We start from the raw sequence: 22,427 nt of genomic DNA, 5'->3' as shown, positions 1-22,427 counted from the left end.
CTACAGTGCTGGAATTGCAAGCCTGAGCCACCATGCCGGGCCTGGCCTACCCTTTTTTATTCCCCCCAAGACAGAGTCCCACTCTGCTGCCCAGGCTGGAGTGCAGCGGCACAATCTCGGCTCACTGCAACCTCCGCCTCCCGGGTTCACCAATTCTCCCACCTCAATCTCCCGAATACCTGGGATTACAGGTGCCCGTCACCACACCCTGCTAAATTTAGTATTTTTCCGTAGAGACGGGGTTTCGCCATGTTGACCAGGCTCGTCTCAAACTCCTCACCCCGGGTGATCCACCCACCTCAGCCTCCCAGAGTGCTGGGATTACAGGCGTGAGCCACAGTGCCTGGCCTGGACCCCTCTTAACTGGTGCTCCGATACCAACTACCACGCCCAGCCTGGACCCCTCTTAATGGGTGCCCTGATGCGAACCACCGCTCCTGGCCTGGACCCCTCTTAATGGGTGCTTGGATGCGAACCACCGCGCCCGGCCTGGACCCCTCTTAATGGGTGCTCTGATGGGAACCACCACGCCCGGCCTGGACCCCTCTTAACGAGTGCTCTGATGCGAACCACCGCGCCCGGCCTGGACCCCTCTTAACGAGTGCTCTGATGCGAACCACCGCGCCCGGCCTGGACCCCTCTTAATGGGTGCCCTGATGGGAACCACCGCGCCCGGCCTGGACCCCTCTTAATGGGTGCCCTGATGGGAACCACCGCGCCCGGCCTGGACCCCTCTTAATGGGTGCCCTGATGGGAACCACCGCGCCCGGCCTGGACCCCTCTTAATGGGTGCCCTGATGGGAACCACCGCGCCCGGCCTGGACCCCTCTTAATGGGTGCCCTGATGGGAACCACCGCGCCCGGCCTGGACCCCTCTTAATGGGTTCCCTGATGGGAACCACCGCGCCCGGCCTGGACCCCTCTTAATGGGTGCCCTGATGGGAACCACCGCGCCGGGCCTGGACCCCTCTTAATGGGTGCCCTGATGGGAACCACCGCGCCCGGCCTGGACCCCTCTTAATGGGTGCCCTGATGGGAACCACTGCGCCCGGCCTGGACCCCTCTTAATGGGTGCTCTAAAGCCGCGGTTTCCCAAGGTCTAGCGGGCCAGATGGGCCCTGGACTTTCTGGTTGGGTGAAGGGCTGTGACTGCAGAGCTTTCGGGGCATGGGGTGCGGGGGAGGTGGCGATACTTCCAGGCAGCGGGCGAAAGGGAAACCCGTTAGCTAGGGGCCCATGGCCCGGGGGACATCATGGGATATACATACCGACCTGCCGCGTTGGCACCGGAAGATTGTCGCAGGGCGGGACAGCAGAACTTTGAAGTTGGAATAGAGACGGCAGAAAAAATCAAAATTGTGCCGTATTCCAATTAAACAAGTTCTGATCCCTCAAAAGGGAACCAAGATATTGGTTCCAGGTGGCAAAGAAAGGTGTCGCCGAGCCCGGGGTAGATGGACCCGGAGTCGAGCGCCAGCGCCTCGTGGCGCACGGAAACTCCTGTGGGACGTGCAGCGGGCGCGCAGTTCTAGAGTCCTCCGTCCAGGGCGTGGCGGCGTCGAGGGGGTGTGGAAATGCCGGCGGCGGAAGCAGGGGTCAGGCAAGAGGGCGTGGAATGCGCCGGGGGGGCTTCAGAGGGCATGGGGGATGTGCAAGCTGCCGCGTCCCAGGCAGGCGGCAGGAAGCAAGCCTGGCATCGGGGTATGGTGGAGGGAGGAGGCCGCGGCGGGGGCTTTGCAGGTAAAGAGGCCAGCCTTGCAGGGGTTAGGGACGTGGAGGGGTGTGGAGACCCCGAGAGCACACCTAGCGCTGCAGGTGAGGAGATCCACGCCCAGAGTGTCCCAGGTGAGAAGGTGGGCGAATGTACCCGCTTGGGGGGCAGTGGAGACAAGAAGAGGGACCGGGTCACGGGCATAGGGCAGAGGAGATGCTCAAAGCGCCTTGTTCCGCAAGAATCAACACACATAGAGAGATCGCAGGCAGGCAAAGCCGCCAGTGTGACTGATGTCTCAGGTTTGGAGACTGGAGAGGAGACTGGTTCCTGCTCTGGCTCTCCAGTTTATCGTTTTGTTTTGTTTTCTTGAGGCACGGTCTGGCTCTGTCGCTCAGGCTGGAGTGCTGTGTCTCCATCTCAGCTCACTGCAGTCTTAACCTTTCAGGCTCAAGTGATTTTCCTGCCTCAACTTCCTGAATAGCAGGGACTACAGACACGTGCCACCACACCTGGCGAATTTTTGTAGTCAGGGATCTCACCATGTTGCCCAGGGTGGTCTGGAACTCTTGAGTTCAAGTGATCTGCCTGCCTTGGCCTCTCAAAGTGCTAGGATTACAGGCGTGAGCCACTGCACATGGCCTAGCTCTTAAATTCTTGAACCAAATCTGGGAAGAGAGAAAATGTGAGAGGCTAGGCACAGTGGCTCTTACCTGTAATCCCAACACTTTGGGAGACCAATGTGAGCGGATCACTTGAGGCCAGGAGTTTGAGACCAGCCTAGCCAATGTGGCAAAACCCCATCTCTACCAAAAACACAAAAATTAGGGCCAGGCACTGTGGCTCACGCCTGTAATCCCAACACTTTGGGAGGCCGAGGCGGGTGGATCACGAGGTCAAGAGATTGAGACCATCCTGGCCAACATGGTAAAACCCCGTTTCTACTAAAAATACAAAAATTAGCTGGGCGTGGTGGTAGGCGCCTGTAGTCCCAGCTACTTGAGAGACTGAGGCAGGAAAATCTCTTGAACCTGGGAGGCAGAGGTTACAGTGAGCCAGTGAGCTGAGATCATACCACTACACTCCAGCCTGACACAGAGTGAGACTCCGTCTCAAAAAAAAAAAAATTAGCCAGGCATGGTGGTGTATGCCTACAGTCCCAGCTACTCGGGAGACTGAGGCAGGAGAATCACTTGAACCTGGGAGACAGAGGTTGCAGTAGGCTGAGATCACACCACTGCACTCCAGCCTAGGCAACAGAGCGAGACTCCATCTCAAAAAAAAAAAGTGAATCAGGGTGCTTGAAATGGGATAGGGTTCCTTAGGAGAGGCCACATTTTCCCCAGGACAGAAGCTCCCTTACCAAGAATAGCATACCCATCTGTTTTCTCTATACCCAGTTAGCGGACCAGTCCCCAACTCCCACCTGCACTTGTGTTACAGGAAGGAGGGCTGGAAAGGGATGGAACAATGGGTTAGTAAAAATGCCATCAGGGCATAGGAACACCCTAGCGTGGTTGGGGAACATATGGAAAATCAGAGCGCTCTTTCCTGTAAGAGGCTCTCTGGTAAGGAAAATTGCTTTTGCTTTGATCTTTGCAAAGATGCTGACTTATTTACTAGTGGGAATTGACTGACCTAGGGACCTTTGGGGTTTTTTTGGAGGTTTGCGGAAATATAAATGAGAATAAAAATCTGGGACTGGGAGCAGTGGCTTCCGCCTGTAATCCCAGCACTTGGGAGACCGAGTTGGCAGATGGCTTGAGGCCAGTAGTTGGAGACCAGCCTGGGCAACACAGTGACACTCCATCTCTACCAAAAATACAAAAATTAGTTGGGTGCAGTGGTGCACGCCTGTAGTCCCAGCACTTTGGGAGGCTGAGGTGGGAGGAGTGCTTGAGCCCAGGAGGGTGAAGCTGCAGTGAGCTGTGATCGTGCGACTGCACTCCAGCCTGGGCGATAAAATGAGATCCCATCTCAAGGAAAAAAAAAAAAAAAAAAAAAAGCTGGATAGAACAGCCTCAGCAGACCTTAATAACATGGTTATATAGAACAAGTTCTAAAGATAGTTCCTTACATTTTGAATTTGTTAGGTATTGAGTTGTACTGAACGTTAATTATCCTAGCTAGTTTTAGGTCAAAGAGGTTCTGGTCTGGCACTGCAAGTGAAGCAACAGATGAAGAAAACTGAGTTGGAGCCACACAAAATTCACGGTCTGCCTTGCCTTTTTCTTGGGACTTGAGACTGGGGCACCCCAATTCCAGACACTGACACTGTGCATTGCACAGCTAAATGTTGTTTGTTCCAGGGCATGTCCAGGACCAATTGATCTAGCCTCAGTTTTCCTACAATTCAAATTTAAAAAATGAGCCTGGCCATGATGGGCTCACGCCTGTAATACCACCATTTGCTTTGAGACCAGCCTGGAGAACATGGCAAAACCCTGTTTCTACAAAAAATACAAAAATTAGGATTGGTGGCTCGTGCCTGTAATCCCAGCTACTGAGGAGGCTGAAGCGAAAAGATCATTTGATCGTAGGAGGTGGAAGTTGCAGCGAGCCAAGATCCTCACGCCATTGCACTCCAGCCTGGGTGAAAGAGGAATATTATTTTAAAAAAAAGAAAGGGCCGGGCATGGTGGCTCACGCCTGTAATCCCAGGTCTTTGGGAGGCAGAGGCAGGTGGATCACCTGAGGTCAGGAGTTCGACACTAGCCTAGCCAACATGGTGAAACCTCATCTCTACTAAAACTACAAAAAATTAGCTGGGTGTGGTGGGGAGCTCCTATAATCCCGGCTATTCTGGAGGCTGAGGCAGGAGAATTGCTTGAACCCGGGAGGTGGAGGTTGCAATGAGCAGAGATTGTGCCATTGTACTCCAGCCTGGGCGACAAGAGTGAAACTGTCTCAAAAAAAAAAAAAAAGAAAAAGAAAAAGGAAGGGAGGGAGGAAAAGTGTAGTAGCGGGCATTTTTTAAAAAATTGATATTTATTTATTTATTTATTTATTTATTTATTGGAGATAGAGTCTTGCTGTGTCACCCAGGCTGGAGTGCAATGATGTGATCTCAGCTCACTGCAACTTCCTCCTCCCAGGTTCAAGCAATTCTCCTGCCTCAGCCTCCCAAGTAGCTGGGATTACAGACACCCGCCACCCCACACCCAGCTAATTATTTTGTATTTTTAGTAGAGATGCGGTGCGCCATGTTGGCCGGGCTGATCTCAAACTCCTGACCTCAGGTGATCCACCTGCCTCGGCGTCCCAAAGTGCTGGGATTACAGGTGTGAGCCACAGCACCTGACCTAATTTTTTTTTTTAGACTGGATCTTGCTCTATTGCCCAGGCTGGAGTGCAGTGTCATGATCTTGGCTCACTACAGCTGCCAACTCCTGGAGTGAAACCATTCTCCTACCCCAGCCTCCCGAGTAGCTGCGCATACAGGTGCATGCCCCCACACCCGGCTAATATTTGTAATTTGGTACAGATGGGGGTCTCACCATGTTGCCCCAGCTGGTGTAGGACTCCTGAGCTCAAGTGATCCGCTTGCCTCAGCCTCCCAAAGTACTGGGATTACAGGCATGCTTCACTGAACCTGGCTGGGCCTGTAATTTTAAAAGGGTTATAGAAACAGAGAATGAGGAGGTTGACATATAGCAGGGAGGGTGGGATGCTTGGAAGTGGGGGACCCAAGGAGTAAGGAATGTGTTGTGGGGGAGGGGGAGAAGCAGGAGGCAGGGAGGGTGTTGAGGTCAAGGTGAAGGTTGCTTTTGGCTCTCTGAAGGTTGGCTGAAAAGAACTGATAGGAGGCAGATTAGCAGGAGAAAAGACTTACAAATGTATTTAACCTGAGCATGGGGAGAGCCACAGTGATCACCCACCCCCTAAGGGGTTCAGAAGCTTATATGTTCTCCTGGCAAACTGATTATGGGAGGGAGCTAGAGGAATTCCGTTGAGGGCAATCAAGGATTACTAGAGAGCATGAATGGGTCCTGGAAATCGTTCTCATTCACAGTGATGGGATCTGTTCAGGTGTGGTTATATTCTTTGTCTCGCAGGGAGGAGAAGAAAAGACAATTATTCCCCTTAGCAGGTCTGGCTCTTACACAGATAAAGGCCTGTGCTTTGGGAGAGATGATGTGGGGAGGTCAGAGACCTTGAGGCTCATTTATTTATTTATTTATTATTTTTTGAGATGGAGTCTCGCTCTGTTACCCAGGCTGGAGTGCAGTGGTGTGATCTCGGCTCACTGCAACCTCCGCCTCCCAGATTCTTCTGCCTCAGCCTCCCGAGTAGCTGGGATTATAGGCGTGTGTCACAACGCCCGACTAATTTTCTTTTTCTGTATTTTTAGTAGAGACAGAGTTTTGCATGTTGGTCAGTCTGGCCTCAAACTCCTGACCTCGAGTGATCTGCCCGCCTTGGCCTCCCAAAGTGCTGGGATTACAGGCATGAGCCACCGCGCCCCGCCCTTGAAGCTCCTTTAATGTACTATATTTAGGGGTATCAGTTTCTGAGCCCCAACAAGGGGGAGAGGGTCATGAAGAGGGAGGACTCTAGAAGAGGGACAGGTCAAGGACTAGGAGGATGAAAGTAGGAAGACCAGACCAGGCACAGTGGCTCATGCCCATGATCCCAGCATTTTGGGCAGCCAAGGCAGGAGAATTGCTTGAGGCCAGGTGTTGGAGACCACCCTGGACAACATAGGGAGACTCCGCCTCTACAAATAATAAAAAATTAGCGGGGCATGGTGGTACATGCCTGTGGTCCCAGCTACTCTGGAGGGTGAGGTGGGAGACCGCTCAGAGGGGCTGCGTTGTCGAGGCTGCAGTGAGCTGTGATCGTGCCACTGCCTTCCAGCCTGGGTGACAGAGCAAGACCAGTCTCAAAAAATAAAAATAAAAATTAGCCGTGCATGGTGGCATGTGCCTGTTGGTCCTAGCTACTTCGAAGGGTGAGGTGGGAGGATCACCTGAGCCTGGGGAAATTTATCTAGGCTGCACTGAGCTATGACTGCATCTTGGCATTTCAGCCTGGGTGACACAGGAAGACCCTGTCGAAAGAAAAGAAAAGAGGAGGAGGAGGAGGAAGAGGGAGGGAGGGAAAGAAGGAAGGAAGGGAAAGAAAAGAAAGAAAGAGAAAGGAGGGAGGGAAGGAAGGAAGGAAGGGAGAAAGGAAGGGAGAGAGAGAGAGAGAGAAAGAAAGTGGAGGTTGCAATGAGCAGAGATTGTGCCAAAAGAAAGAAAGAAGAGAGACAGAAAGAAAGAAATGAAGAGAGAAAGAGAGAGAGACAGAAAGAAAGAGAAAGAGAAAGAAAGAAAAAAAAAGAAAAGGAGAAGGGAAGGAAAAAGAAGGGAAGGAAAGGACAGGAAAAAAGAAAGGAAAGGAAAGGAATACATGATAGACTGTGCTTGACGGTGAGGTATTGTTCCTCACAGGAGGGCATTAGCTGCGGGGGGCTGCCCACAGACCCTCACCCAAACAACGGCTGAATAAAACGTACACTGACACGCAGATATTCTGCTTTGCCAGTTCAGCTGAGTGTCAGTGTAAGAGAATGTTTAAAATATTTACTCTGTGGCTTTTTAACACGTTGCTGACCCTGGAGGTTAAACTTCGAACCCCACCATGAAGTCTCTAGAGCAGTCACGCGAAAAGTACCCAGTCTTTCCGGGAAGTTTGAAGGATTGGGTTCCTGGCAAAGAAGGGGGCTGAGCCAGGGCAGCTTATACTCACGGGAAGAATTCAAGGACTTGGATGCTAAATCCACCCTGGTGTCCATAGGATCGAAGGTGTTCATGGCATCACCGCGATGGGCGTCCATAGACAAGGCAGGTGGAGGTTTTAGCAACTGCGGAGGCCACAACAGTGGCCTGTAGAACAAAGCGACATTGTGGCTCATTCTTTTATTTCTTATTTTTTATTTATTTATTTATTTATTTTTGAGACACAGTTTCACTCTGTCCCCAGTCTGGAGTGCAGTGGCGCGATCTCGGCTCACTGCAACCTCCGCCTTCTGAGTTCAAGCGATTCTCCTCACTCAGTGGCCTCCCGAGTAGCTGGGATCACACGCGCCTGCCACCACACGTGGCCAATTTTTGTATTGTTAGTAAAGACGGGGGTTTCACCATGTTGGCCAGGCTGGTCTCAAACTCCTGACCCCAAGTGATCTGCCCACCTCGGCCTCCCAAAGTGCTGGGATTACAGGCGTGAGCCACCGCGCCCGGCCTTGGGAGACTGAGGTGGGAGAATCGCTTGAACCCAAGTGGTAGAGGTTACAGTGAGCCGAGATCGCACCACTGCACTCCAGCCTGGGAGACCAGAGTGAAACCCTGTCTCAAAAACAAAAACCAAAACAAAAAAAAACATAAACTAATGATTCCTTCTAGGGAGATACAGATGACAGATGACATCGGAGAGCACATTTTATAAGAACACGTAACAACAGAGTGAGAAAAGCCCCACCGCAGGGGAATTACCCTCCTGATCCATTCATCAGGTGAGGAAGTCGGGACCAGGAACAGTGGGGACCCAAGGGGTGGCTTCAGTCAATGGTTTGCCCAAGAAGGAGGCTGGGTGCAGGGCCAGCGCTGGCGTCTCTACATATTCATACCCCCTGGACTGGGGATTCACACTCAGCCCCCCAGACTGTGGGTCACAGACTCACACCCTAGCTGGCTGGGTGCGGCCTCGGGTACGGCCCTCAGCCTTTCCCCTCCTGTTTCCTCTGGGAACTTTCTCTGGAAACTTCTCCTCTCTCTCTCTCTCTTTTTTTTTTTTTTTTGGTAGAGGTGAGAGTCTTACCACGTTGGCCAGGCTGGTCTCCAACGCCTGGGCTCAAGAGATCCTCCTGCCTTGGACTCCCAAAGTGCTGGGATTACGGGCAAGAGCCACTGCGCCCGGCCGGACTCTCTTTTTCATCTTCCCTGAGAAGTCTTGAGTCTCCGGACGGCTCAGGGTTTGATTGTACCTCCTGGGTTTTGAACTTTGTTAAATGCAACCCCAGGGAAAAATCAGGCCCACACCTGGGAACCATGCCCCTGTCTGGTCTCGGAGTTTGGGTTTTAACAGCTCCCAGGTGATTCTTATTATTCTTACAGTGGGGAAATACTGGGCTAGAAGGTGATGAGAGGGAGGAAGACAGGATTTGATGTGAGGCCCTTCTCCAACGATGCTAGGAAGTGGTTCTTTTTTTTTTCGAGATAGAGTCTCATTCTGTTGCCCAGGATGGAGTGCAATGGTGCAGTCTCGGCTCAGTACAACCTCCACCTCCCAGGTTCAAGTGATTCTCTTGCCTCAGCCTCCCGAGTAGCTGGGATTACAGGCACACACCATCACTCCCAGCTAATTTTTGTATTTTCAGTAGAGACGGGCATTTGTTTCACCATGTTGGCCAGGCTGGTCTCGAACTCCTGACCTCAGGCGATCCGCCCGCCTCGGCCCCCCAAAGTGCTGGGATTACAGGTGTGAGCCGCTGCGCCCAGACTCTGTCTCTTTCCCTCTGTCTCCATCTTGTGTCTCCCTTCCCTCTCCCTTCCTGTCTCCCTCTCTCACTTTCCTCTCCTCCCACTTTCTCTTCCTACCTCCTTCCCTTCTGTTTCTCTCTCTCTCTTCCAAAAATGTATTTTGAAAATATACTTGGTGACAGGCACTGTGATGGGAACTGCGACACAGTGGGGGAATGACTGGGGTCCCTGCACACATTAAAGAGTGAGGTTCCATGGCTGGGCGCAGTGGCTCACGCCTGTAATCCCAGCACTTTGGGAGGCCAAGGTGGGTAGATCATTTGAGGTTAGGAGTTCGAGACCAGCCTCGGCAATATGGTGAAACCCCATCTCTACAAAAAAACAAAAACAAAAACAAAAAATTAGCCAGGTGTGGTGGTGCATGCCTGTAATCTCAGCTACTCAGGAGGCTGAGGTGTGAGAATCGCTTGAACCCGGAAGGCGGAGGTTGCAGTGAGCCAAGATCACGCCACTACATTCCAGCCTGGGAGAGAGAGTTCTACTCCACCTCAGAAAAAAAAAAAAAAAAAGAAAAGAAAAGAAAAGGAAGAAAGCTTTATAGCAGAAAAAAACCCAAGGCTTCAGATATGTCCTGATCAAAGGCGCTGGGAGGCTGCCAGGGAGCAAACCAGAAGTAGGATCCTGTGGGATTGTTTAGGCAAACATTGGCTTTCTCTGGTTGGTCCTAATTGAAATCAAGGTTGAGGGGTGGGCACAAAAATTAGGGAAGCTATGAGTGATGGATCAAGCCCTGGCCATTTGGGTCTGATTGCTGTAGAAATTGTGACTTGGTTTCCTGGACTGGTGGTTGTAGAAATTTTGGGGTCATGGTTCTTTTTTAATTAATTGTAGAGGCCGGGCTTGGTGGCTCAAGCCTGTAATTCCAGCACTTGGGGAGGCTGAAGCAGGTGGATCACCTGAGGTCAGGAGTTTGAGACCAGCCTGGCCAACATGATGAAACCCCATCTCTACTAAAAATACAAAAATTAGCCTGGTGTGATGGTGCGTACCTGTAGTCCCAGCTACTTGGGAGGCTGAGGCAGGAAAATCACTTGAACCCAGGAGGTGGAGGTTGCAGCGAGCCGAGATCACACCACTGTACTCCAGCCTGGGTGACAAAGCGAGACTCCCTCTCAAAAGAAAAAATAAATAAATAAATTAGTTGTAGAGATGGGTCTTACTATGTTGCCCAGGCTGGTCTCAAACTCCTGGGTTCAGGCGATCCTCCTGCCTATGCCTCCCAAAGTGCTGGGATTACAGGCATGCGCCAATGCACTCGGCCAGGGCCCTATTTTCCTAGATGATCTGGCCACTGGCCTTCATATATTCAATCTTTCAGGCTATTTCAGGTTTTCTCCACCTGGAGCAGTTGACATGTTGGGATAGATAATTCTTTGTTGCGGGGGAGAGCCTGTGTGTTGAAGGATGTTTCATACTATCCATACTCTTAACCTCCTAGATACCAGAGACGTCCCCTTGAGTCCTGATAACCAAACGTTTTCCCCACACATGGCCAAATGTCAGCTGTTGACCAAAATCAACCCTGGTTGAGAACCACTGGGTTATACCAAGGAATTCTGTTTTTGTTATTATTTTTTGAGACAGGGTCTCCCATTGTTGCCCAGGCTGGAGTACAGTGGCGTGATCTCTGCTCACTGCAACCTCCACCTCCCAGGCTCAAGTGATCCTCCTGCCTCAGCCTTCCAAGTAGCTGAGACTACAGGCGCGAGCCACCACGCCTGACTAATTTTTGTGTTTTTGTAGGGACAGGGTTTCGCCATGTGGCCTAGGCTGGTCTTGAACTCCTGAGCTGAGGTGATCAACCTACCTCAGTCTCCCAAAGTGCTTGGATTACAGGCGTGAGCCACCGTGCCCGGCCTGTTTTTGTTATTCATTTAATAATTTTTCTCAATAATGTTTAATACAGGGTCTCGCTCTGTCACCCAGGCTGGAATCACAGCTCACTGCAGCCTCCACCTCCTGGGCCTGAGCAATCCTCCCGCCTCCCCCTCCACCTCCGGAATCCCCTAGGATTACAGGTGTGGGCCGCCGAGCCGGCATGCTGTTATTAAGATTGTTTTTAACATTTCTCCTGAGCCCCAACCCACCAAATATTCCCCTCTGGCTAAGCAATGGCTGCCACCCATTTATCTATTGCAGCTTTGTCCTCTCTCTAGTCAGCCATCCTGTAGATAAGATGTATTGAGATACTTATTCATAGAATCTGCCGCTGGCACCACCCAATCCAGAAGTTTCTCTTCCTTTGACTCTGCCTGATATTGCTCAACTCCAAATCCTACGGTAGGTTTTTTTTTTTTTTAAGATGGAGTTTCTCTCTTGTTGCCCAGGCTTGGAGTGCAGTGGCACAATCTCAGCTCACCACAACCTCCCCGTCCCAGATTCAAGCGATTCTCCTGTCTCAGCCTCCCCAGTAGCTGGGATTACAGGCATGTGCCACCATGCCCGGCTAATTTTGTATTTTTAATAGAAATGGGGTTTCTCCGTGTTGGTCAGGCTGGTCTGGAACTCCCAACCTCAGGTGATCCGCCCACCTCTGCCTCCCAAAGTGTTGGGATTACAGGCGTGAGCCACCACGCCTGGCCAGTAGGTTCTTTCTAACACACTCATGTTTATTTTATGTTTAAATGTCAATCTATTTATTTATTTTGAGACCAGTATAGGAGACTGGCTAACTTTTATGTGTTTGGTAGAGACGAGGTTTTACCACGTTGGCCAGGCTGGTCTCAAACTCCTGGGCTCAAGCCATTCTGCCTGCTTCAGCCTCCCAAAGTGCTGGGACAACAGGCGTGAGGAACATTGGCAGAGGACCGAGGTTCAAGGGGATGGAGATTCTCTGGTGGTTGTGAAATCGCATGGGAGTACAGCCAGGGAGGTTTAGGACAGCTTGCTTTTTCTGAGAATTTTCTAGGAACTTGAGATGTTTAGGAATCTTGGGGTTGGAATCCAACTGACTCAACTCTCAGGGAGGGAACGCTTCAGGTTCTCCACAGGGTGTTTTTGTGTTGCCAACCTCCAGGACTTGAGGAAGAAGGGTTTGTGTTGATTCAAAAGGCTAGGTGGACCTGAACTATCTGCCTAGGCAGTTTGAATTTTAAGGACATTTTCTGGTCTTCCAAATATTCCAGCTGGTCCTCTGTGCTTTCTATTTTTATTTATTTAGTTTTTTTTTTTAACCTTTTTTTTTTTTTTAGATAGATTCTTGCCTGTCGCCCAGGCTAGAGTGCGGTGGCACGATCCCCTCGGCTCACTGCAACCTCCGCCTCCCAAGTTCACGCCATCCTCCTGCCTCAGCCTCCCGAGTAGCTGGGATTACAGGCGCCCACCACCACTCCCAGCTACTTTTAGTACTTTTAGTAGAGATGGGCTTCGCCATGTTGGCCAGGCTGGTCCCAAACTCCTGACCTCAGGTGATCCACCTGCCTTGGCCTCCCAAAGTGCTGGGATTAGAGGTGTGAGTCACTGCAGCCTGCCAGGATGAGGCATATGAGGAGGGGCCCGGCGCGTTCATGCCCTCCCCAGATATGCCACCCTCCAGGTACATCCCCATGCTTAGCTGTCAGGAACCTCTTCAAACCCTGCCCTCCTGGGTTTTGATGGATGATTCCTTACCCAGACATGACTGATGAAACCATTGGCCAGTAGTGATCAGCCTCACCCTCAGCTTCCTTCCCCTCCCAGAAGTTTGTCCTCTAATCCTACTGGGGTCTTTCCAGAGACCGGTCCCCTTCCTAAAGCTATCAGTCAATATTAGCGTACAAAATACAAAAAGACGGCACTTTGGAGCCTCCATGGAATTCTGGAGCTCCTTTCCAGGAAACAGGCGTGAAGACCAACTACAAATGTCACAGTATCTCACACACACACCATTACAACGTGTTGTAATTATCATCTCTTTTTTTTTGTATTTATCATCTCTCTCGACTTTGGAGAGATGAACAGGCAGAAGGCCCAGCATGGAAGTTTGGAGCACAAACTTGGGATTCCACAATGGGGTAGAGGCAATATATGTTAGGATCTTGGCAGCAGCCAAAATGGACTATTCTGTGACCAACAAAGTCATCGGCAGGGACCTTGAGGCTGGGGTACAGGATGAGCTGGAATGAGGGGACTCGTTGACCCGTGTACACCAGGCCGATCGGGTGAGCAGCACTGGGCAATCTGGGTAGTGTGTCTGCGTTTCTCAGGCTGACTCTGGTGGTAACCTCACCACCCTCTGGTAGTGGCGGTTGTGGAGTTTCTTGTTTTTGATGGATATGCTTGCTTTTGGCTTTCTTGAGTTTTGCTCTGTGATTCTTGAACCAGACCTGAAGGGAAGAGAGAGAAGAGCCAGGGGTTGAGAATGGGGTGGAATTCAGAAGACTTGTCATTCTATTTTTTAAAAAGTTTTACTTTTTAATTTTTATTTTGTTAAACGTATTTTATTTATTTATATTCTCTTTTTAACCTTTAAGTTTTTAACTTTTCTTTTTTTTTTTTTTTTTTTGGCCCTTAAACTGTCCTATCCAAATATTTATTTATTTATTATTGTTATTTTTTTAGATGGAGTCTCACTTTGTTGCCTAGGCTGGAGTTCAGTGGCATGGTCTTGGCTCACTGGAACCTCCGCCTCTCGGATTCAAGTGATTCTTCTGCCTCAGCCTCCTGAGTAGCAGGGATTACAGGTTCACACCACTACGCCTGGCTAAATTTTGTATTTGTAGTAGAGACACGGTTTCACCATATGGGCTGGTCTCGAACTCCTGACCTCATGATCCACCCGCCTCGGCCTCCCAAAGTGCTGGGATTACAGGCGTGAGCCACCATACCCAGCCACCATTTTAGTGGAGAATATGAGTACTTCTAGCTGAGAACAGCTAGTGCCACAGCTTGGCCACTTATATCCTCTTTGTGGAACCCTTCTCAATCTGCTCCCAGGAAGGAGCAGAAATGAGAGATTCTGGGGACAGAAATGGGACAGAGGTCAGAAAACCCAGAGCAGGGGATAGGAGAGCAAGGGGATGAGTTGCAGGGGCTGCTCTGGGGCTCAGGCCAGCCAGCTGAGGCTCGTGGTCAAATCTGACCACCCCCTGCCTTGGTATCACCCATGTGCTAAGAATAGGCTTCACATTTTAAAATGGTTGAGAAAAAACAAACACAATAAGAATACTGTTTTGTGTTGTAGGTGTGTTGGGACTGAAAGAAAAAAGAGAAAATAAAAGAATACTACTGGCCAGGCACAGTGGCTCATGCCTATAATCCCAGGACTCTGGGAGGCTGAGGTGGAAGGATTGCTTGAGCCCAGGAGGTCGAGACTGCAATAAGCTGTGATTGCACCACCGCGCTCCAACCTGAGCAAAAGAGTTTCTGGGAACACAGATGGGCCTCTTGTTTACGTTGTCTGTGGCTGCCTTTGCGCTGTGGTGGCATAGTTAAAATAGTTGCTAGAGAGGCAGTACGGCCCACAAAGCCTCAATTATTTACTACCGGTCCTTTACTGGAAAAATTTTCCCATTCCTGCTCTAGGGGTTTGAAGAAAGGTTTACGGGGATGCGGGTAGGAGAGTGTGGGTTTGAGAAATATTGGCGATTGGAATGAGACCTCAGGAATTATCCTAGAGGGACTTTGAATTTAGATTAGATCAGGAAGGCAGTTTAGTGAGAAGAGGGATCATTTTCCAACCTGCAGTACTGTTGGATGTATGTCTATTTTCGAGGCCATTTCTTTCTGAAGGCTGGGGTTTGGGTATGGGTTCTCATTGAACAAGGTGTTCAGATCTTCCAGTTGCTTCTTAGTGAACATGGTTCGTTTCCTGTGTGAACGCGTCTGGTCCTTGCCTTGAAAGAAAGGGAAAGAGACACAAATGGGAACTGCTAACAACTCCATTCTCAAAAGCCTGAACTTTCCTTTCCTTTCCACTGAGGTACACCGTGAGGATCAAGTGACTGAGGCTCTGTCGCCCAGGCTGGAGTGCAGGGGCACAGTCTCAGCTCACTGCAACCTCCACCTCCTGAGTTCAAGCGATTCTCCTGCCTCAGCCTCCCGAGTAGCTGGGACTACAGGCACCTACCACCACACCCGGATAATTTTTGTATTTTTAGTAGAGACAGGGTTTCACCATGTTGGTCAGGCTGGTCTTGAACTCCTGACTTCAGGTGAGCCACCGTGCCCGGCCATGACTGAGGTTCTTAGATATTGAGACACCGCCGGCCTGGGGGGTGCCTCAGGCTGCAGTCCCAGTACTGTGGGAGGCTGAATCAGGAGGATCTGTCTTTTGTCCTTGTTTTTCCAAGCCTCGTTTGTCATTTTCATAGGAAAGGGTTGTTCCTTTCCCCCTCGGTTCCTCCATCCTTTTTTTCTGTTATCATTTAAATATGGGATCCCTTGCCAGGTGCGGTGGCTCACGCCTGTAATCCCAGCACTTTGGGAGGCCAGGTTGGGCTGATCACATCAGGTCATGAGTTCCAGACCAGCCTGGCTAGCATGGTGAAACCCCATATCTATTAAAAATACAAAAATTAGCCGGGCACGGTGGCGCATGCCTGCAATCCCGGCTACTCAGGAGGCTGAGGAAGGAGAGTCACCTGAACCCTGTGGCAGAGACTGCGGTGAGCCGAGATTACGCCACTGCACTCCAGCCTGGGACAGAGGGAGACACTGTCTCAAAAAAATAATAATAAATAAATAAATAAATCAGGGATCGCTTGTGCCTTACCTCTTGGGTTCTATTTTCTTTGTGTAGAAATAGGCAACTCAATCCAAGGTGAAATGGATGGACATGGTTTTATCCTTATCATTTATTCAATGTTTATTAAGTAGATTCTCTTAGGAATATAGCAAGGAAATCAGCAGAAAAATAACATCACTTTTCTCTTTTAAAATGGATGTCACCTTTTACTTTCTTTTTCTGGAGACAGCGTACTGCTGTGTTGCCCAGTGGCATGATCACGGCTCACTTCGGCCTCAACCTCCCCAGGCTCAAGCGATCTTCTCACCTCAGCCTCCCGAGTAGCTGGAACTACAGGACACTGCCATGCCTGGCTTTTGTATTTTTTGTAGAGACGATGTCTTGTTTTGTTGCCCAGGCTGGTCTTGAACTCCTGGGCTCAAGCAATCTGCCCGCCTTGGCCTCCCAAAGTGCTGGGATTACAGGCACGAGCCACCGCATGCCTGACTCTAAAAGATCTGAATCAGATCATGCCTGAAAATGGTTTGGCAGCAACCCCAGAATCTAGTAAGTGCCCACGAACATGAGATTTCCAGCTTGGCTGAGCCTATATTCTATCTAGGACCTAATCAGCCTCATAGGAATCAGATTCCCCTGAGCTCAAGAACAAGCATCGGGGTGGGAGGAATTAAGACACAACAACAAGGGAGAATGTTTGGGATTCGAAGGCAGAAATGGGCTTCCCTGTGTTTGCCTGTGCTGTCGGATGACAGCCGCGGCCAGGCACTGTGGCTCATGCCGGTCATCCCACCACTTTGGGAGGCCGAGGCAGGCGGATCACATGAGGTCAGGGGTTTGAGACCAGCCTGGCCAACGTGGTGAAACCCCCTCTGTTTAAAGATGCAAAAATTGGGCCAGGCACAGTGGCTCACGCTTGTCATCCCAGCACTTTGGGAGGCTGAGGCAGGCGGATCACAAGGTCAGGAGTTTGAGACCAGCCTGGTCAATATGGTGAAACCCCGTCTCTTGGCCGGGCGTGGTGGCTCAAGCCTGTAATCCCAGCACTTTGGGAGGCCGAGACGGGCGGATCACGAGGTCAGGAGATCGAGACCATCCTGGCTAACCCGGTGAAACCCCGTCTCTACTAAAAAATACAAAAAACTAGCCGGGCGAGGTGGCGGGCGCCTGTAGTCCCAGCTACTCGGGAGGCTGAGGGAGGAGAATGGCGTAAACCCGGGAGGCGGAGCTTGTAGTGAGCTGAGATCCGGCCACTGCACTCCAGCCTGGGCGACAGAGCGAGACTCATTCTCAAAAAAAAAAAAAAAAAAAAAAAAGAAAGAAACCCCGTCTCTACTAAAAGTACCAAAAAAAATTAGCCAGGTGTGGTGGTGCGTGCCTGTAATCCCGGCTACCCGGGAGGTTGGGGCAGGAGAATTGCTTGAACCTGGGAGGTGGAGGTTGCAGTGAGCCAAGATCACGCCACTGCACTCCAGCCTGAGTGACAGTCCATCTCAAAAAAAAAAAAAAAAAAAAAAAAAAAACAAGAAAAACGATGACAGCCTCTGTGGGAAGTCCCCGCCACCCACGTGGACGAAGCACTGGCTTCAGCCACCTGGTCCCTCTGCCTTTTCCCGCCACCAGCTGCTTTCCACTTCTTCACGTGTCTTGGCTTCGGTTCTCTTACCTTTACGAAGATCTTCTGAGCCTGGCATGTTTCGATCCAGATGTGCGCCTGGGTTCAGGTCCAGGGATAAGAACCAGCAAAGATCAAATCCGGACTTAAATAGCTTCCTCCAACAGCCACACCCGACTCCCACCTCCTCCACCTCTCTGCCCTGTCTGCCTCCAATATGATCCCTCGGTCCTCCAGAGCCCCCTGGAGTTCTCCCAATACCGTCATTTATCTAATATTGATTGAGCGACTCAAAGGCAAGTCCGCAAACAAGCCCCACTAACACTCCTGGGAGTTGTTAAAATGCAGACTCTTGGCCCACTCCAGACCTCCTGAGCAGAGGCTGCAATTTTTTCTTTTCTTTTCTTTTCTTTTTTTTTTTTTGAGACAAAGTCCTGCTCTGTCACCCAGGCTAGAGTGCAATGGCACCATCTTGGCTCACTGTAGCCTCTGCCTCCCGGGTTCAAAGGATTCTCATGTCTCAGCCTCCCGAATAGCTGGGATCACAGGCCTGTGCCACCATGCCTGACTAACTTTTGTATTTTTAGTAGAGATGGGGTTTCCGCCATGTTGGCCAGGCTGGTCTTGAACTCCTGCCCTCGACGTTTCTGATCGGTTAGTCGGAGGTGGGATCTCATGATTTCCATACCTAACAAGTGCCCAGGTGACCAGGCTCCGTAATGGGGACCGGGAATGTGATTGTGAATAATAAAGTCCAAGTTTAAACCCTTCAGGGGCTTTCAGGCAACTTACATATTCTTTAGTGGCTGATATATGCTTGGCATTGTCCTGCATATCCTGATTTAGTTAATTCACTCAGAAATCATCTCATTTTTTAAACTTATTTACTTATTTATTTTGAGATGGAGTCTCACTCTGTCACCCTGGCTGGAGTGCAGTGGCACGATCTCGGCTCACTGCAACCTCCGCCTCCCAGGTTCAAGCAATTCTCCTGCCTCAGCCTCCCCAGAAGCTGGGATTACAGGCGCCCACCACCAAGCCCAGCTAATTACAGATGGCTCACACCTGTTTATTTTTTTTTTTTTTATTTATTATTTTTTTGAGACGGAGTCTCGCTCTGTTGCCCGGGCTGGAGTGCAGTGGCCGGACCTCAGCTCGCTGCAAGCTCCGCCTCCCGGGTTCCCGCCATTCTCCTGCCTCAGCCTCCCGAGTAGCTGGGACCACAGGCGCCCGCCGCCTCGCCCGGCTAGTTTTTTTTTTTTTGTATTTTTAGTGGAGACGGGGTTTCACCGTGTTAGCCAGGATGGTCTCGATCTCCTGACCTCGTGATCCGCCCGTCTCGGCCTCCCAAAGTGCTGGGATTACAGGCTTGAGCCACCGCGCCCGGCCGATGGCTCACACCTGTAATCCCAGCACTTTGGGAGGCCAAGGCAGGCAGGTCACCTGAGGTCAGGAGTTCGAGACCAGCCTGGCCAACATGGCGAAACCCCATCTCTACTAAAAATACAAAAAATAGTTGGGTGTGGTGGCAAGCGCCTGTAATCTCAGCTACTTGGGAGGCTGAGGCAGGAGAATTGCTTGAACCCAGGAGGCGGAGGTTGCAGTGAGCTGAGATCGCACCACTGCACTCCAGCCTGGGCGACAGGAGTGAGACTCCATCTCAAAAAAATAAAAAAAGAAAAAGCTGCAACACCTTTCAGATGCCCAGGCTCATACCATGTATACCTCTTATCTTGATGACAAGGGCAGTTTGAGTTCAGGTTCACAGAAGTGGCAGCTTTTCTTGCCATTTCAATCCATTGGAATCTCAGTTCTGCACATCTCTACTTGTGATAGTGGTTAGCCTTTGCATAAATGAGTTTGTAGCTATTTTTTTTCTTTCCTTTTCTTTTTGAGACAGGGTCTTGCTAGGTCTCAAAAAACACAGCTGACTGCAGCCTCGACCTCCCGGGCTCAAGTGATCCTCCTACATTAGCCTCCCAAGTAGCTGTGACGACAAAGACCCAGGCCTAGGCTGGAGTGCAGTGGCAAAATCATAGCTCAGTGCAGCCTTAACCTCCTGGGCCTAAGTGAGCCTCTCACCTAAGCCTCCTGAGTAACTGGGACTGCAGGTGCACACCACCATACCCAGCTAATTTTCATATTTTTGTAGAGTTGGGATTTTGGCTAGGCTAGTCTCAAAGTCTTAGGCTCAAGACATCCTCCCATCTCAGCCTCCCAAAGTGCTGGGATTAGTAAGAGACAGGACTTCCTGTGTTGCTCAGGCTGGAGGGCAGTGGTTATTCACAAGCTGATTTCACTACTGATCAGCACAAAACTGTTTTTATTTTTTTGAGATGGAGTCTCACTCTGTGGCCCAGGCTGGAGCACAGTGGCATGATCTCGGCTCACTGCAACCTCCACCTCCTGGGTTCAAGCAATTCTCCTGCCTCAGCCTCCCGAATAGCTGGGATTACAGGCGCACACCACCACGCCCAGCTAATTTTTTTTTTTTTTTTTTTTTGGTATTTTTAGTAGAGACAGGGTTTCACCATGTTGGCAAGACTGGTCTTGAACTCCTGACCTCAGGTGATCCGCCCGCCTCGGCCCCCCAAAGTGCTGGGATTACAGGCGTGAGCCACTATGCCTAGCCAGCATGGAAGTTTTGACCTGCTCCATTTTCAACCTAGACCACTTCCCCACTTCTTAGGCAACTTGATGGGAAGTCACCATGTTGATGCCGAACTTAGTGTGGACGCCCAGTTGGCAGAGCACATTACAGCCTAGAACTCCTGGGCTCAAGCCATCCTCCCGCCTCAGTCTCCCAAGTCGCCGGACATGGCCCTCCTTGCCTTTTTTCTTCTCATCAGTGCTCTGCAGGGTTCCAGCTGGAAAAAGAGTGAAAATACTTTAGAAATAGTACTTCTAGAAAGTTCACTTCTGCCTACATTTTTGCCTACTTTTTATCTTGGGTTTAGTCATCCCACCACTTCAACTAATGTTTCGGCTGTAAACAAATAATAATGGCTGGTCCAAGTGCAGTGGTGTTGACAAATAATTGATCACAACCACTTACAAATTTCAGCATTCCTTCCCCACTCCACCGCTTTGCTTGACTAGCCTAAAATCATCATCATCATCATCACGCCACAAAATGCCATTTCTCCTTGGGTACACCATTAATCTGCACAAAAAATAAGATGTCTGCCAATAATGAACAGTACATCTTTTTTTTTTAGACGAAGTCTCACTCTTGTACCTCAGGCTGGAGTGCGATGGCATAATCTCAGCTCACTGCAACCTCTGCCTCCCGGGTTCAAGCCATTCTCCTGCCTCAGCCTCCCGAGTAGCTGGGATTACAGGCACCTGCCATCACACTCTGCTAATTTTTGTATTTTTAAAAGAGATGGGGTTTCACCATGTTGGCCAGGCTGGTCTCGAAATCCTGACCTCACGTGATCTACCAGCCTCAGCCTCCTGAAGTGCTGGGATTATAGGCGTGAGCCACCGCACCCGGCCTGATAAACAGTGTATCTTTAGAGGTGAATAAGACATACCAAACAACAATTTTAAGCCACATTTTTATCTTGTGATAGTGTCAGAAACCAATTTAAAAAGAGTCAGTAATCTGCCATCTGTTTCTCTGGATTTGTCTTTTCCAGGTATTTCATTAAAAAATAATTATAGGCTGGACGCAGTGGCTCACACCTGTAATCCCAGCAGTTTGGGGGACGAGAAAGGAGGATCGCTTGAGCCCAGGAGACCAGCTTTTCAAAAACTAAAATAAAATGACATTGTACAATATGTGACCTTTTGTGTGCTGTCTTCTTTTACTGAGCATGTTGTTTTCCAGGTTCATCCTCATGGTATAATGTGTCAGTATCTCATTCCTCTTTTTTTTTTTTTTTTTTTGAGACAGAGTCTTGCTCTGTTGCCCAGGCAGGAGTGCAGTGGCAGGATCTCAACTCACTGCAACCTCTCTGCCTCCCAGATTCAAGTGATTCTCATGCCTTAGTCTCCTGAGTTGCTGAGATTACAGGCGTGCACTAACACACCTGGCTAAATTTTATATTTTTAGTAGAGACCTGGTTTCACCATGTTGGCCAGGCTGGTCTCAAACTCCTGGCCTCAAGTGATCTATCTGCCTGGGCCTCCCAAAGTGCTGAGATTACTGGTTTAAGCCACCGCACTGGGCCCCTTTTTACAGCTGAATTATTTTCCATTGTATAAATAAACCAATCTGTTTAATCCATTCATTTGTGGATGGACAGGCTGGGAGGAGGAGGGAGCGGGGAATACCTGCTTATGGGACTTTATTTTGGAGTTAGGAAAATGTTTTGGGGCCAGGCACGGTGGCTCACATCTGTAATCCCAGCACATTGAGAGGCCGAGGCAAGTGGCTCACCTGAGGTCAGGAATTTGAGACCAGCCTGACCCAACATGGAGAAACCTCATCTCTACTAAAAATACAAAATGAGCCGTGCGTGGTGGCACATGCCTGTCATCCCAGCTACTCGGGAAGCTGAGGCAGGAGAATCGCTTGAACCCAGGAGGCAGAGGTGACGGTGAACGGAGATCGTTCCATTGCACTCCTGCCCGGGCAACAAGAGTGAAACTCTGTCTCAAAAAAAAAAAAGTTTTCTAACTACCTAGAAGTGGTGGTTGCACAACCTTGTGATTACTAAATGCCACCAAACCGCTTATTTTTAAATGGTTAATTATATGTTATTCGTATGTCACCACAATTAGAAAAAGAACACTAAGAAGCGTCAAAGTTCAGTTATCGGAGCTACAAACACCTGCTTTCCCTCATGCTGGTACCATTAGTCCAAAGATGCTAAACCTACAGACTGCTTATTTTTTTATTTTTATTCTTTTTGAGACAGGGTCTTGCTCTGTTGCCTAGGCTAGAGTACAGTGACGTTTTATTTCATTTCA

General features: G+C 50.0%; 1 protein-coding gene and 1 long non-coding RNA gene across 3 annotated transcripts in view; one reads left to right on the top strand and one right to left on the bottom strand.

Annotated features, from left to right (window-relative positions):
* The first annotated feature begins 1,696 nt into the window (after positions 1-1,696).
* Positions 1,697-21,289, top strand: LOC139360464 (uncharacterized). Its single transcript, XR_011617878.1, has 3 exons — positions 1,697-1,845; positions 8,098-8,207; positions 21,152-21,289. It is a non-coding gene; the product is annotated as an uncharacterized lncRNA (long non-coding RNA).
* The window catches only part of LOC105497025 (divergent-paired related homeobox), a 27,409-nt gene continuing 18,076 nt past the window's right edge, over positions 13,095-22,427 (bottom strand). Inside the window, exons 1-4 of one of the 2 annotated variants that reach the window (XM_071087750.1) lie at positions 20,220-20,331; positions 17,562-17,609; positions 14,893-15,047; positions 13,095-13,538 (exon numbers count right to left, since the gene is read on the bottom strand). In XM_071087750.1, coding sequence (XP_070943851.1) covers positions 13,143-13,538; positions 14,893-15,047; positions 17,562-17,589 — 579 coding nt within the window. In that variant the 5' untranslated portion in view covers positions 17,590-17,609; positions 20,220-20,331 and the 3' untranslated portion in view covers positions 13,095-13,142. The other variant, XM_071087749.1, reaches the window with a different exon arrangement.

The sequence above is a fragment of the Macaca nemestrina genome, chromosome 20 (assembly GCF_043159975.1).
Source record: "Macaca nemestrina isolate mMacNem1 chromosome 20, mMacNem.hap1, whole genome shotgun sequence".
In the NCBI taxonomy this organism is placed as follows: domain Eukaryota; kingdom Metazoa; phylum Chordata; class Mammalia; order Primates; family Cercopithecidae; genus Macaca; species Macaca nemestrina.
The sequence above is the reverse complement of the archived record's forward strand: the minus strand, read 5'-3'. Positions and strand labels throughout refer to the sequence as shown.